The 17358-nt window shown below is 43.2% G+C and overlaps 1 protein-coding gene across 3 annotated transcripts in view; it reads right to left on the bottom strand.

Annotated features, from left to right (window-relative positions):
- The window catches only part of LOC126336533 (proline-rich protein 2-like), a 42147-nt gene extending 25341 nt beyond the window's left edge, over positions 1–16806 (bottom strand). For 2 of the 3 annotated variants that reach the window (XM_050000345.1, XM_050000348.1), the window contains exon 1: positions 16753–16800. In XM_050000345.1, coding sequence (XP_049856302.1) covers positions 16753–16791 — 39 coding nt within the window. In that variant the 5' untranslated portion in view covers positions 16792–16800. Of the gene's footprint in view, positions 1–11638; positions 11733–16752 lie in introns of all 3 variants that reach the window. The other variant, XM_050000347.1, reaches the window with a different exon arrangement.
- Between the last annotated feature and the right edge of the window lie 552 nt (positions 16807–17358).

Genomic DNA, 17358 nt, shown 5'->3' with positions numbered 1-17358 from the left:
CATGTTTGGGACTGGATGAAGCGTCGTCTCACGCGGTCTGCACGTCCAGCACGAACGCTGGTCCAACTGAGGCGCCAGGTGGAAATGTCATGGCAAGCCGTTCCACAGGACTACATCCAGCATCTCTGCGATCGTCTCCATGGGAGAATAGCAGCCTGCATTGCTGCGAAAGGTGGATCTACACTGTACTAGTGCCGACATTGTGCATGCTCTGTTGCCTGTGTCTATGTGCCTGTGGTTCTGTCAGTGTGATCATGTGATGTATCTGACCCCAGGAATGTGTCAATAAAGTTTCCCCTTCCTGGGACAATGAATTCACGGTGTTCTTATTTCAATTTCCAGGAGTGTATATTGTGAAAAGCAATGGTCCCATAACAGTCCACGCTAGAGGTTACATTAACGTCTGTAGACGTCTCTCCATTGAGAACAACATGCTGTGTTCTGTTTGCTAAAAACTCTTCAATCCAGCCACACACCTCCAGCCACACAGCTGATCTGATATTCCGTAGGCTCTTACTTTGTTTATCAGGCGACAGTGAAGAACTGTATCGAACGCCTTCCGGAAGTCAAGGAAAATGCCATCTATCTGGGAGTCTGTTCCTAATATTTTCTGGGTCTCATGAACAGATAAAGCGATTTGGGTCTCACAAGATCGCTGAATCCATGTTGATTCCTACAGAGTAGATTCTGGGTTTCCAGAAATGACATGGTACGCGAGAAAAAACATGTTCCAAAATTCTACAACAGCTCGATGTCAGAGATATAGGCCTGTAGTTTTGCGCATTTGCTTGACGACCCTTCTTGAAAACTGGAACTACCTGTGCTCTTTTCCAATGATTTGGAACCTTCTGTTGCTCTAGAGACTTGCGGTACACGGCTGTTAGAAGGGAGGCAAGTTCTTTCGCGCACTCTGTGTAGAATCGAATTGGTATCCCGTCAGGTCCAGTGGACTTCGCTCTGTTGAGTGATTTCAGTTATTTTCCTATTCTTTGGACACTTATTTCGATGTCAGCCATTTTTTCGTTCATGCGAGGATTTAGAGAAGGAACTGCAGTGCGGTCTTCCTATGTGAAACAGCTTTGGAAAAAGGTGTTTTGTATTTGAGCTTTACGCGTGTCATCCTCTATTTCAGTGCCATTATCATCCCAGAGTGTCTGGATATGCTGTTTCGATCCACTTACTGATTTAACGTAAGACCAGAACTTCCTAGGATTTTCTGTAAGTCGGTACATAGAATTTTACTTTCGAATTCACTGCACGCTTCACGCATAACCCTCCTTACGCTAACTTTGACATCCTTTAGCTTCCGTTTTTCTAAGAGGGTTTGGCTGCGTTTAAAATTGCAGCGAAGCTCTCTTTGCTTTCGCAGTAGTTTCCTAACTTTGTTGTTGAACCACGGTGGGTTTTTCCCGTTCCTCACAGTTTTACTAGGCACGTACCTGCTAAAACGCGTTTTACGATTGTCTTGAACTTCTTCCATAAACAGTCAACATTGTCAGTGTCGGAACAGAAATTTTCGTTTTTATCTGTTAGGTAGTTAGAAATCTGCCTCCTATTACTCTTGCTAAGCAGATAAATCTTCCTCATTTTTTTATATTCCTATTTAATTCCATATTGAAGGATGCTGCAACGGCCTTATGATATCTGATTCCTTGTTCTGAGCTTACAGAATCGAAAAGTTCGGGTCTGTTTGTTATTAGTAGGTCCAAGATGTTATCTCCACGAGTCGGTTCTCTGTTTAATTGCTGGAGGTAATTTTCGGGTAGTGCACTCAGTATAATATCACTCGATGCTCTGTCCCTACCACCCGTCCTAAACATCTGAGTGTCCCAGTCTATATCTTGTCAATTGAAATCTCCACCTAAGACTATAACATGCTGAGGAAATTTATGTGAAATGTATTCCAGATTTTCTCTCAGTTGTTCTGCCACTAATGTTGCTGAGTCGGGAGGTCGGTAAAACGAACCAATTATTAACCTAGCTCGGTTGTTGAGTATAACCTCCACCCATTATAATTCACAGGAACTATCCACTTCTATTTCACTACAGAATAAACTACTACTAACAGCGGCAAACACGCCACCACCGGTTGCATGCAATTTATCCTTTTTAAACACCGTCTGTGCCTTTGTAAAAATTTCGGCAGAATTTATCTCTGGCTTCAGCCAGCTTTCCGTACCTATAACGATTTCAGCTTCGGTGCTTTCTATCAGCCCTTGAAATTCCTGTACTTTACCAACGCAGCTTAGACAGTTTACAATTACAATACCGATTGCTGCTTGGTCCCCGCACTTTCTGACTTTCCCCCGCACCCTTTTAGGCTGTTGCTCTTTCTGTACTTGCCCGAGGCCATCTAACCTAAACAACCGCCCAGTCCACGCCACACAACCCCTGCTACCCGTGTAGCCACCAGCTGTGTGTAGTGGAAGCCGAAACCCCACCACCCTATATCGCAAGTTGAGGAATCTGCAGCCCACACGGACGCAGAACTGTCTCAGCCTCTGATTCAGACACTCCACTCGGCTCAGCACCAAAGGTCCGCAGTCAGTCCTGTCGACGATGCAGCAGATGGTGAGCTCTGCTTTCATCTGGCTAGCGAGACAGGCAGTCTTCGCCAAATCAGGTAGCCGCCGGAAGCCAGAGAGGATTTCCTCCGATCCATAACGACGTACATCATTGGTGCCGACATGAGCGACCACCTGCAGAGGGGTGCACCCTGTACCCTTCATGGCACCCGGAAGGACCCTTTCCACATTTGAAATGACTCCCCCAGGTATGCAGACGGAGTGCACATTGGTTTTCTTCCCCTCCCTTGCAGCCATATCCCTAAGGGGCATCACTGCGCGCTTGATGTTGGAGCTCCCAACTATCAGTAAGCCTACCCTCTGCGATCGCCCGGATCTTTCAAAGGTTAGATACATTTAATGGCTCTCTTAAATACATTTAATGGCACTCTTAAAACTTCGTCGTGAAGAACATTAACATTTAATTTAACATTCACGTAACATTCGTTCCAACTTTAACATTTCAAGCCCTTTAGTGGTATTGTCATCGGTAATATTACCACTGGTATCGTACAGTGGAGGCCCTGATTGTGTCGTGCAGCTGATGCATCTCTTTGAATTTCTGGCGAACTTTGAGACAGAGTTTCGCTGGAGAAGTTACTAAAAGCATTTCGAGTTGAAGTCTGCACCAAGTTTCGAGATTCAGAAAAACATCGATGGAATTGGAGATTTTGTCTTGTTTTAAATAGGGCGTGATTTTTTTGTTGCAGCGTTCTGACGAGTTTTGTCTACAAAGGGGGATCAGCACTATCTTTTATTAATTTATTTTGTATAAATATCTCAAGTGCCTCCGATACTATTTCTCTACACTGACAAAGTTGGGATGAAGTAGAGGCTGTGTCTTTGGAAGGCGTCAAGCGAATTTTTGTTTGCTTGTTTAAGCAGATATATTCTACCTTTACATTTGATGGATTTGGATGTCGCAGTGTTGTCTCGCTTGTTTATGGTAACAGAAAAATAAAGGGAGATGAATGTTGAACTTGAAATGTTAAAGTTGGAACGAATGTTACGTGAATGTTAAATTAAATGTTAATGTGCATCACAAAGAAGTTTTAAGAGCGCCATTAAATGTATTTAAAAGAGCCATTAAATGTATCTAAGCTTTCAGGACTGCAAGATCCTGGCGGTCGCAGAGGGTGGTCTTACTGGCAGTTGGGAGCTCCAACGTCAGGGGCGTAATGGGCCCCTTAAGGATATGGCTGCAAGAGAGGGGCAGAAAAACAATCTGCACTCCGTGTGCATACCGGGGGGAGTCATTCCAGATGTGGACTGTCTAGCTATGCTTATTTTTAATAAGTTTATTTGTGTGATGTAGGTTCGTAAGGCCGCCGTAACAATCAACTGGTAGCGATACGAAGCTGCAGCCTGCGCCGCTGGTGTTGCACGCCACTCTCCTGAAAAGCTTATTGAAGTTTATTTCTCACATTTCTCACGTTAGACATGCATGGCCGTCTGCACTCGTAGCAGACTCTTGGATGTATGAATGTTACCGTTTCTGTTTTGGAGAGAGAAAATATGAGTAAATTACAGTTCCAATACAAAGGTGGCCTATTCTGACGGAACCGGATTGCATGCAGTCTCCGTCCAACACTCATAAACCCCCGGCGATGAGTGTCCAATCGTTTGCATAAGTAAACCTGAAGCACAAATTTCCATAGTTCTTAAAATGATCAAACTGCTCTCATTTTAATAAATATTTATTCATACGATAGCTCTCTTTAACAAAACAAGCACTTTCGTATTTCTAATTCCGTAACGGCTGCCGTGCAACAATACAACTAGATGCGCTCCCGTATCACGTCTTAGTATTCCCGTATATCAAGCCACAACGACCAGTATTATTAATAAAGTGCCAAGGATGGTATATCAGCAAGGAGTAACATCCCACTCACTTCCTTTTCCTGCCGCAGATACTTTAAATCTCAAGCGCGTACAGTGCGCTAGTTCGATGAACGACAGTCTTTGCCGTAACATACTGTCAACATAGTTCACATACACAATCAGTCTAAAACTTAACACATTTCTCATCCCTTACTTCTATTTGTGTAATTACATCTCCATAATGGTTCAAATGGCTCTGAGCACTATGCGACGTAATTCTGAGGTCATCAGTCACCTAGAACTTAGAACTAATTAAACCTAACTAACATAAAGACCTCACACACATCCATGCCCGATGCAGGATTCGAACCTGCGATCGTAGTGGTCACCTGGTTCAAGACTGTAGCGCCTAGAACCGCACGGCCACTCTGGCCCGCTACATCTCCATAAATAGAGTCATTAATGCTTATATCCATCATGACATTCCCTATTTGCTCAGCATTGTTTGTTGTTAGGAAGTCAAGTATATTTTCACAAACATTTACACTTCGAGTGTGCTCGTGATCGAACTGGTCAAAATAATTTTCGGAGAAAGCGTTTAGTGCAATTTCTGACAAAAACGTATTATCGGCTCTGAATACGTATTTCCAGCAACAAATGAAGCGCAGACTGAAGGCACCACTGTAGCAGCACCACCGTTTAGGATAGGAAAGTTAGATTCGATGCAATATTTCCGAGTGGACAGGTTACAGCCCGGTGTGGGCCTGTTGACAGTAAGTTATGTTGACCAGGAAACAAAATCGTAAAATTATACCCCTACACTACGCCACACCATCATCCCATCATCCCCATCCAGTGTCTGCAATAAGTGGTACACACTACCATATCTAGGTTAGAAATCACAGATTGTAGCCAAAGCACTGCAAGCCTGCAAGTATATGCTTTCCTACTATGTTAAGAACACTACAGACCAGTGCATTTTTAATAGCAAAGATATGATGCAGTTATTAGCCAAAAGCGGGTTGTACAAAATACCTATTACGATTGTAACAAATTTTACGTCAGTGAGTCAGGCAGAGACATAGCAACTAGTCAGGCTGAACATGAACACAGCTGAAGGTTCCAGAATTCTGACTCCAAACTTGCTGAGCATGTACTGAGTGAGGGTCACGACTACCAGCCAGTGCCCCATGTTCTTCCATTAGCAAACAAAGGCAATAAACTCAACCTGCTGGAAGTTCGGGAAATTAACAAACATCTAGCACACATTCCAGATCTAATCCTAAATGACCAGACACATCTCAACACCTCCCTTCTCCTACACTTTATATAATCATCTCTGTTGTTCATTACTTCTAACACTGTCTACTCCTACATGTTCCCATTTCCTTGTATTCATTAAGTTCCTTTGTTTTATTGAAGATTGCTTTTTATTCCATATACACCGTAGTTTCTATTTTTAAGGCTTTCTTTTAACTGACACTTGTATTACAGTCCATGTTTAACACCTTTTACAGTTTTCTCGTCAAATATTGTGCCGGCCGCGGTGGTCTAGCGGTTCTAGGCACTCAGTCCGGAACCGCGCGACTGCTACAGTCGCAGGTTCGAATGCTGCCTAGGGCATGGATGTGTGTGATGTCCTTAGGTCAGTTAGGTTTAAGTAGTTCTAAGTTCTAGGGGACTGATGACCACAGATGTCAAGTCCCATAGTACTCAGAGCCATTTGAACCATCAAATATTGCTTGTAGTGTACTTGGTTCATTTATTTAATGCAAACTGTTGCCCAGCCACAGGTTTGAATATAATGTTAATGTTAAAATGCAGTACCACCACATTCTAAGAGAATGAATTTACTGTATGTTCCCTCAAAGTCCTCCATTTTCCTGCATTTACTTATTTCTGTTTATGTTATTGATATTGCTTAAGTTCCTTAGGTTTTCTGTAATTACGCTGATAATTTTTTCTTCTTTTAATTGGTTTGTGTATCACTATCCATGTTTTTTACCTCCTGATGTAGCCTTGCGAAGTACTAATTTTATTTTATTTTATTAGCATTGTTTAGTACTGGAAAATATTATGCAGGCATGCTGTTCCTATTCTGAGTTAATGTTTCTCCTGTCTACTCCATTTTTATTTATTTACTGTTCAATTTTTTATTTTTTTCATTGTATGACCGCCACACTTTCAAAGATGTTTTAAGCATGTAGATACCGCATAAGTTAATAAGTGCCTGATCCACCATGGTACACAACACACGTCAGAACACTGTTGCAGAAGCAACGAAGAAACCATGCCAAATTCAGAAGAACGCAAAATCACCAAGATTGGCTAAGTTTCACGGAAGCTAGAAATTTAGTGCGGACGTCAATGTGAGATGCTTGTAATAGCTTCCACACTGAAACACTGCCTCAAAATATGGTAGAAAACCCAAAGAGATTCTGGTCGTATGTAAAGTATACCAGAGGCAAGAAACAGTCAATACCGAAACTGCGCGATAGCGATGGAAATGTTACCGATGAAGGTGCCACTAAAGCGGAGTTACTGCATAAAGTTTTCCTTAATTCCTTCACGAAAGAAGACGAGTAGATACTCCAGAATTCGAAACCAGAACAGCGGTTAGCATGAGTGACATAAAAGTAGACATCTTACGTGTTACGAAACAACTCAAATCACTTAAGAGAGGCAAGTCTTCTGGTGCAGAGGGTATACCAATAAGGTTCCTCTCAGAGTATGCAGAAATAATAGCGCCTTTCTTATCAATCATATACAAACTTTCACTTGACGAAAGGTCTGTTCCTAAAGACTGGAAAGTAGCACAGGTCACACAAATACTCAATAAAGGAAATAGGCGTAACCCATTGAATTATCGACCCATATCACTGACCTCAATTTGCAGTACGATTTTGGAGCATATACTGTACTCGACCACTATGAATGACCTTGAAGATAATTGCTTATTTATACAAAACCAACACGGATTCAGAAAATATCGTTCTTGTGCAACACAGCGAGCTCTTTATTCCCATGAGGTAATGAGTGCTGTCGACAAGGGATCTCAGATTGATTCCATATTCCTACATTTCCAGAAGGCTTTTGATACCGTTCCTCACTAGCGACTATTAATCAAATTGCGCGCATATGGAGTATCGTCTTAGTTGTGTGACTGGCTTTGTGATTTCCTCTCAGAGAGGTCACAGTTCGAAGAGATAGACGATAAATCATCGAGTAGAACAAAAGTGATATCTGGCGTTCCGCAAGGTAGTGTCATAGGCCCTATGCTGTTCCTGGTTTACATAAATGATCTAAGTGATAATCTAAGAAGCCTCCTTAGATAGTTTGCAGATGACGCTGTAATCTACAGTCTATTAAAATTATCAGATGGTCAATTCCAATTACCAAATGATCTAGAGAGAATTTCTGTTTGGTGCGAGAAGTGATATTTGTCACTACACAAAGAAAAGTGCAAGGTCATCCACATGGGTATTAAAAGAAATCCGATAAATTTTGGGTATATGATAAATCGTACAAATCTAAGGGCTGTCAATTCGAATAAATACCTTGGAACTACAATTACGAGGTACTTAAATTTGATAGACCACATAGATAATATTGTGGGGAAGGCGAAACAAAGACTGCGCTATGTTGGCAGAACACTTAGAATATGCGACAAATCCACTAAAGAGACAGCCTACACTACACTTTTCCGTCCTCTGCTGGAATATTGCTGAGCGGTGTGGGATCCTCACCACGTAGGATTGATGGACGACATCGAAAAAGTGTGAAGAAGGGCAGCTCGTTTCGTGCTACTGCGCAATAGGGATGAGAGCGTCACTGATATGATACACGAGTTGGGTTGGCAGTCACTGAAACAAAGGTGGTCTCCTTTGCGGCAAGATATATTTACGAAATTTCAATCACCAACTTTCTCTTCCAAATTCGAAAATATTTTATTGACACCCATCTACGTAGGGAGAAATTTCCATCATAACAAAATAAGAGAAATCATAGCTCGAACGGAAAGATCTAAGAGTTTCTCTTTCCCACGCGCTATTCTATATTGGAACTTTGAGAGGTAGTATGAAAATGGTTCGATGAACCCTCTGCCAGGCACTGAAGTGTGAGTTGCAGAGTATTCATGTTAATGTAATTGTAGTTTTTTACTCCTAGTATCTTTCCCCTACACACACAATGGGCTGCATCACATTCTCATATTCATCCTGAAAGCTCGATCGGAAATTTTTGGAGCCGACCTTGTATAACTTGAAACATTCAGCTAGAAGAATTTGTTACTGAAGTTTGATCACAAATTACACAGTTCTTATTCAGCTTTTCAAAAAATTTTCAGTCCACCCAATTTCATATGGATGGCCGTGTATTACTCAGAGCTGCGTACTGCATACAGAGACTTCAAGAATAATTCCACTGTAAAGGAGATGCATCTAGTCATTATCTGCTTAATAACTAGCACTACGTTATCTTTCTTTCTTTTTAATTTTTACTTTTAGTGTCGTAACATTCATGTAGCCATTGTGCTTCAAATAGAACGGAATGGTCAGATAGGTGTGATTTAGTTTAGTGACTTCTATTTTTATTGATGATGGTATCCAGAAACAGTACTGAGGACATTCATCTACTTATGTTGATCAATACTAGTATCTTTATGAATGCAGCTCAAGTTCTCACTAGCAACAGATTCCTTCTAAATGGCAGCCATGTACGAGCAGTCTAAAACATCTACATACTCATCCCTTCTATTATTGCTGTTACCTATGTTACGCTGAGTTCCAGTTAATATTCTTTTCGGAAGGTATGCTAGGATCTACGAAACATAAATTCCAGATCCCAAATAAATATTTTTGTTAAAAGGCAACATATTATTAAATACTAGTACGCCCTTGAAATTTAAGATTCACACTATCCAACTAATTATATACACTCCTGGAAATGGAAAAAAGAACACATTGACACCGGTGTGTCAGACCCACCATACTTGCTCCGGACACTGCGATAGGGCTGTACAAGCAATGATCACACGCACGGCACAGCGGACACACCAGGAACCGCGGTGTTGGCCGTCGAATGGCGCTAGCTGCGCAGCATTTGTGCACCGCCGCCGTCAGTGTCAGCCAGTTTGCCGTGGCATACGGAGCTCCATCGCAGTCTTTAACACTGGTAGCATGCCGCGTCAGCGTGGACGTGAACCGTATGTGCAGTTGACGGACTTTGAGCGAGGGCGTATAGTGGGCATGCGGGAGGCCGGGTGGACGTACCGCCGAATTGCTCAACACGTGGGGCCTGAGGTCTCCACAGTACATCGATGTTGTCGCCAGTGGTCGGCGGAAGGTGCACGTGCCCATCGACCTGGGACCGGACCGCAGCGACGCACGGATGCACGCCAAGACCGTAGGATCCTACGCAGTGCCGTAGGGGACCGCATCGCCACTTCCCAGCAAATTAGGGACACTGTTGCTCCTGGGGTATCGGCGAGGACCATTCGCAACCATCTCCATGAAGCTGGGCTACGGTCCCGCACACCGTTAGGCCGTCTTCCGCTCACGCCCCAACATCGTGCAGCCCGCCTCCAGTGGTATCGCGACAGGCGTGAATGGAGGGACGAATGGAGACGTGTCGTCTTCAGCGATGAGAGTCGCTTCTGCCTTGGTGCCAATGATGGTCGTATGCGTGTTTGGCGCCGTGCAGGTGAGCGCCACAATCAGGACTGCATACGACCGAGGCACACAGGGCCAACACACGGCATCATGGTGTGGGGAGCGATCTCCTACACTGGCCGTACACCTCTGGTGATCGTCGAGGGGACACTGAATAGTGCACGGTACATCCAAACCGTCATCGAACCCATCGTTCTATCATTCCTAGACCGGCAAGGGAACTTGCTGTTCCAACAGGACAATGCACGTCCGCATGTATCCCGTGCCACCCAACGTGCTCTAGAAGGTGTAAGTCAACTACCCTGGCCAGCAAGATCTCCGGATCTGTCCCCCATTGAGCATGTTTGGGACTGGATGAAGCGTCGTCTCACGCGGTCTGCACGTCCAGCACGAACGCTGGTCCAACAGAGGCGCCAGGTGGAAATGGCATGGCAAGCCGTTCCACAGGACTACATCCAGCATCTCTACGATCGTCTCCATGGGAGAATAGCAACCTGCATTGCTGCGAAAGGTGGATATACACTGTACTAGTGCCGACATTGTGCATGCTCTGTTGCCTGTGTCTATGTGCCTGTGGTTCTGTCAGTGTGATCATGTGATGTATCTGACCCCAAGAATGCGTCAATAAAGTTTCCCCTTCCTGGGACAATGAATTCACGTGACGCAACATTGGGCGACTTGCGCGACCACATGATGAGCACAACACACAGCAGCCTGGAATCGAACCCGGGCCCCAATGCGTGGCAATCCAACGAGCTGACCATTCAGCTATTGGGGCGGAGAGGGTAGGAAATATGAAAGCGAATGATGGGCAAATAGGTTTCAAAGGAATCTCCTTAGATCACAAGGTGCATCACAAAACATCAAAGGCTGAATATCGTTTTTTACCCTGACAAACATCAGAAATCAGTCTTACTGTTTTATTACAGGAAATGAATGAGTGAACATGATCAACTATTACTGTCGATTGCTTCAACTAATCATACAGAAAGGTATGCATTGAGGCAAAATTGATGTAGTTTCATACCATTATTTGTTTTTCACCAAAAACGAATCAAATCGTGAATCTTACATAGTCGGTAATACGGACTGCTTTGGCCATGTACAGCATCTTTTGGACCTGCTAATGATGAGGTGAAGAATTTGATGAGGCATGTAACGATTTCTGCATATTGGTATCATACTTTTGAAGAACTGGTAGATTTTACAGTACACAGTAAATAAAATGTTAATGGAGCTTTTTTATTGCTGGTTTAATCAGAAGTAATTTTTTTGTATCATAAGAACACTTCCATCAATTAATTCGGCTAACTTCAAATAGAAGCAGTTGAAATCCTTTAATGTTTCCAGGTGCGCTAATCTTGCATCACTAGAAAACAACACGCCAAATACGGCTAGGCGGCGCTGGTGGTCCAGTAGGTTGAGGTCCTCCAGTAGGCTGAGGTTCGCCAGTTGGCTGGGGGCCTCCAGTTGGTTCAGGCCCACCAGTTGGTTGGGGCCCTCCAGTTGGCTGGGGCTCTCCAGTTGGTTGAGGCTCTGCAGTTGGTTCAGGACCTCCAGTGGGTTGACCAGTTGGGTCAGGACCTCCGGTTGGTGGGCCTGGTGGACCAGTTGGTTGTGGCCCTTCAGTTGGTCCAGGAGGGCCAGGTGGAGTCTCTTGGCTGCGGCATGCTGATACCTGCAGTGGAATGTCGTATTGTAAACTACATCATATATGTAGATGGAAATTAGGTGGTATTCCTTCTGAAGGGAGATTAAGATTCCGGTAATGTAGTTTGGAAACGACGACAATGAATCGCAGAAATTATGACTTGTGACTATTAGGACTGTATCATAAGAGGCATCTTTTTACACTGACACATATCAGAAATCACTCTTAGTGCTTTATTACAGAAACTGAATGAATGAACATGTTCAACCATTACTGATGATTGCTGCAAGTAATCATAAAGAAATGTAAGCATTGATGCCAATCAGGACTGAATCGTCAGATGCGTTTTTTTACCCTGTCACACATTAGAAGTCAATCTTACCGTTTTATTGAAGAAACTGAATGTGTGAAGATGATCAACCACTATTGTCTGTTGCTTCAACGAATCACAAGTAGGCCTATGCATTGATGCAAATTTGATGTAGTTTCTTGCCATTATTTCTTTTTCGCCAGAAACGTAATAACACATAACTACTGTTACGGCATACTTGATATCCCAGAAAACGTAATAAAAAGTCATATAAGAAATAATTAATGAATTATTTATATCTGTCGAAAGCAGTAGCGAAAGAAGGGACCTAAATGTAATTTTTTTGTTTTCTCAGCAAAATAACAGTCGACGAAGAAAAGAGGATATAAATTACGAGGATATAAATTGCGGATATGCAAGATATGTGTGTAATAGTTCTAACAGTAGCGGGAATGTTAAGTTTTCGACCTTCACATGTCACTACACTTAAGAACAAGATGTTTTTATTATATTTACAGACTACCAGCTGTTAGAGAACAATTCGTCTATGGATTATACCGAACAGTTCTGAAGAAATGTGTTAGATTAGCTTTAAAACTAGCTTTGCTGTATGTCAAATATTTTATGATATTAGGGAAATGAGCAGAAATCTTTGTTGACAGATATTCACCTAGTTTCTACGTCACTGGCCTCTTTAATAATCGATAATATAGGTTTCTTTCTTCTAATATTGTACGTATGGATTAAAAGGAGAAATGTACCGTTGGAGTAAGACACCACTTGCATTCTTACGTTCTGGGTGCAAATATGACATATAAAAGTAATAATTGTCGTGTCCATAGAGTTTGGGGTTAATGAGTTGATTGGTGATGCTGTTGATAAAGTCAAATCCTCAAGGTGGCCGTGGTGGCAGGCAGGAGTGACATCTCAAACATAACCCTGCAGCACTTCGAAGAGATTCTGAACTGGATTATTGTCAATGAATAAACGTCACTAGCGGAACTAATAGTGAGGGCGCCGATTACAAGGAGGTAACTCGTAAAAATCTAAGGGATAGTCTATTGGAGAGAAGCAGATTACACCTAGGAAAAGATGTTGCTTACGGAAGACTAGGTTCAAACATACTGTAGCATACACACTATATACGACCATACTAATATGATCAATGACGGTGTTTTTCAGCAGCATTGCCAGCAGGCTAGTGCAGAATATTCTCACTGTGATAATTCGACAAGGCCGATGCACTGTAGCGAGGACTCAATAGGACTGCTCAAAGTCGCGCAGCAAGTGTCAAGGCACATTGGTAGTGATAGTGGTGTTTTATGATACGTTACTGGCACTGGCGCATATGCACAACAAGTGTGCCACTGCCGACTGTAAGTAATGGACGGGTTGTAACGAAATTATTCTCAGTTTTGCATGACAGGCTTGTGGCAGACGAGGTCGTCACATGGACCTGCTGCAGAAGCCACCAGTTTGAAGTCACAGCAGGGCAACAGCTCTACACACGAAGTCCCTCCCGGGTTTAGTGCCACAGCGTAGCAAGCAATCCCAGGTCTACCTCAGCTGCGAGGCAGACTCCTGCTCAGGATGCAGCTGGTCACTCTCCATGCGTGACTGCCACCTTCCACTGTCGCCTCTAAGCGATGGGTATTTCCCACTGTGACACAACCGAGGCACCGCACACGGCCGTAGCAGATACCGACGAGGATATACTTGTGGAAACCGTGCGGCCAGTTTATGTAACGAGTCCACTGGCGCACCGTAGAGGCTCTGCGTCAGCATCATGGGGCATGCACGCAGGCAGCCCAGCAGAAGTCAGAGGCAAGTCGGCCACTAACCTGGTGTGCTACGCAGATGCTTCAATAAAGAAATTTTGACCTTCTCTGGGACATCTTGTGCTCACTCTTCATCTCCATCACCCCTCCCTGCCATGGGGAAGCTATATACAATGACGGAAAAATATCGTAGTATCAAGAAGAAGTTGTACGACATAAACGAAAATTGGTAGGCGTGTTTCTACATCTGAAAGGTGATGTCTCTTCAGATTTCACGCCAGTCGCATAAGAGTCACTCTAGTTGCGCCACTATGAGAATATAAATCAGGTTGCTGGATCCTCCTTCTATGACATTGTAGAAACACTTGGTAGGAATGTAGCCACTGTATATGGTTGCTGGCAGCGGTAGTCACGACAACGTACAGCAGCAAGAGGCACGTGGCTCTACCGAGACGGAAGACAATCGTGTTCGGTGTATGGCTCTGGCGCATCTTACAGCATCTGCAGCATCAATTTCAGCAGCAGCTGGAACCACAGTGACTCAACGAAGTTACAAATCGGGTACTACAATGACAGCTCCGAGGAGACGCCTTGTAACGTGCACTGATCTCAAGCCGCCGCCATTTGCGATTTCCGTAGTGTAAAGAATGAGCTTACTGGATGGCATGGTGAAGGCCAGATGTGTTTTTTGATGAAAGCTGCTTGTGTCTCGGTACCTGTGATGGACGAGATCTCGTTAGAAGGAAGCCAGTTGAGGCCCTGCAACCAACCTGTCTGCATGCTAGACTCTTTTGACCTACGCCTGGAGTTATGGTCTGAGGTACAATCGATTTCGTATGACAAATGGACCACCCTCGCGGTTATCCCACCCAGCCTGACTGCAAAATTGTACGTCAGTGTGATGATTCGACCTGTCGTGCTGCCATTCATAAACGGCAATCCAGGGAGTGTTTTCCAATAGGACAGCACTCACCCATGTACCGCTGTTGTAGCTCAATATGCTGCAGACAAGGCTCCAGTCGAGCACATGTGAGACATCATCGGCTGACAACTCCAGCATCATCCACAAACAAGATTAACCGTCCTTGTATTCACCGACCAAGTGCAACAGGCGTGGAACTCATTACTGAAAACTAACAGCCGGCTCCTGTACAACAGATCGCATTCACGTTTGAATGCTTTCATTCAACATTCTGCCGGCTGCACCGATTATTAATGTACCAGCATTTCACATTTGCAACGGCTTATCTCGCACTTACGTTAACCTGTGATCTTGCAAAGTTTATAATTTAAATATTTTACTTAAGAAATTCTATTCCAGAAACTTCATTACTCTACATTAATTACTTTTTGGTATTTCGGTTTTTCCTGTCAGTATCTAATGTTTGATTCCTCGTTCTGTCTAACATTGGAGTGGAATAAATAAGCAAGAAAACTGGTCCTGGTAACCAACTTTTAGCATACTGGATAATATTCTTGCGTCACATGTGGTACATTGTTCCGTTTCTCTACAGCAGTACTTTAGCGTTTTGATATATGATGTTTTATGAAATCTCATATGCAGCCATATATTATCAGAATTCTACTACTTACGTTTTAACGACAACATGAGTGAGGAAAGGAGACTCAGTCAAATAACATCACTAGAAGGTAGGCTTTTGTATGGGGATCGCTGATGCTGTTTCTACTGAGCGTTTATTGTCAGAACTAGCGAAAATTCAACCTTTCTGATCACATGACAAATGGTACAAACGTATCTGAAACAGATGATAACCAGTATCTTGTACCCTGTCAGTGCACCAGGATACATAAAAAATGTAGATATGTAGACAGAAGCTCATTAGAAGCATTAGAAATTGAGCGCCAGTTCGACACGAGGAAGAAAAAGTGCTGGCATTTTTCTAAGCTCGCCGTGTATCCAAAAAGTTCTGATACTGATTTTATAGCTGACGTATAAGCGAGTTAGCGCAGTAACTACGGTGGCAACCTGAGCAACTGTAAAACACAGATATACATTCGACGAGTCAGTCGTAGACAGCCAGTGTCAAGTACATAGTCGACGTGTGACCGTCATGTATAGCCATTATTGAGTCAGAAATTGCAATGGAGCAACATCTCTTAGTGTTCAATGCATTCTTTAGAATGTCTTGAAGAGAAGGAAAGTATGTACAAGGTTTGTCCCATTCGTCTTAACTCCTGTACGAAAGCGACCATGCTTGGGCACCTACCGTGACTAGCTTGAAATGAAACACTGGGACAGTTCTTTTCTGGAACAAATCATCGCGGGTGTTGAAATTTGGTGTTATGAAACAGAAGCTATCGCAAAACGACAAAATGCAGAAATTCACTTGAAGTGTCAATGGTTTAACGATGCAACCGACATTCAAACCAATGTGACATACCAGTTGAACAACATTACAAAGAGAGATTTCACTGGCAGTTGCTCATGGGTGTATGAATGTTGTGTGCATATTAATCAAGTGGGGAAGAGGAGGGGGGTATGTAGAACAACTTAAGCGTTGCAAACACCAACTTAATTTTTCTGTACTGTGTACTAATCCAATCTCGAAACTGTCTGGAGTAATGTCGTACGATTTAGGAAATCCACCAGCAGTCACATGTGGGTGGTCAAACAGTGATTGCATCAGTCGCCCTGTCCAGTAAGGAGAAAGGTAATAATTATTTACCGAAATTATGCATGCATATTTTATAACTATTCACTCGAAGTTGCTAAATTTGATACCATCTCACAACTCTCATAATTTGTACATGTAGAACTAATACGAAGTCTCTTGCAGATCCAACGAACTTCCTACTAATTTTCTACCCTTAGATTTGAGAATACCATGTTACAGGTACTTTTTGAAGCCTACAGTGTTTGCAAGTGAATGTAGAAATAAGTACCAGTAAAGATACGTAGAGCACAAATGTCGATAAAGTCTCGGTCCTTGCTACTCACCACAAGACACAGGAGAAGAGCTGCCACTGTTGCCCTCATGGTGATGGAAGTGCTGTTGTGACCATGGGCTGCAGAGCTTTTATAAGGCTCGCCTCTGCGTGATGTAGACTACTCGTGATTCCGTGACTCTTTAACAAAAGGACTGAGCAGAGACTGCAGTCCAAATGGGACAGTGGAGGATCTGGTTGTATCGCAAGGTCACAGAGCACAGCTGCGACGAACTGAATATCTTATTGTCGCTCAGTTTTTCATCGACACCCGCTTGTTCGTAGGTGGCTGCCTCAAAGAAATAATGAACCAACGAGGCATGACGAGAGTACTCGTAACGAAACTTTTTGTGTCTTGACAGAACAAGAGAGAGGTCGTCTTAATCCGCACACTCCTCCATCGATCTGCTGATTCTCAAAGCGCAAACTAAGTTCTCACTATTTTCCAGCATGTTAATTTGAAGATCATCGGTGACATCGAAAAAGAAAATGATCATGCGATAGCGGGGGTTTTGAACAACGTTATCTTACATATGTGATTTCATGAAGTATATGCATGGTCTGATACCGTGGTATTAATGGTTCAAATGACTAATATACCTGTAGCTGCCTTGTAGAA

Source organism: Schistocerca gregaria, chromosome 2 (assembly GCF_023897955.1).
Source record: "Schistocerca gregaria isolate iqSchGreg1 chromosome 2, iqSchGreg1.2, whole genome shotgun sequence".
NCBI classification, from domain to species: Eukaryota; Metazoa; Arthropoda; class Insecta; order Orthoptera; family Acrididae; genus Schistocerca; species Schistocerca gregaria.
The sequence above is the reverse complement of the archived record's forward strand: the minus strand, read 5'-3'. Positions and strand labels throughout refer to the sequence as shown.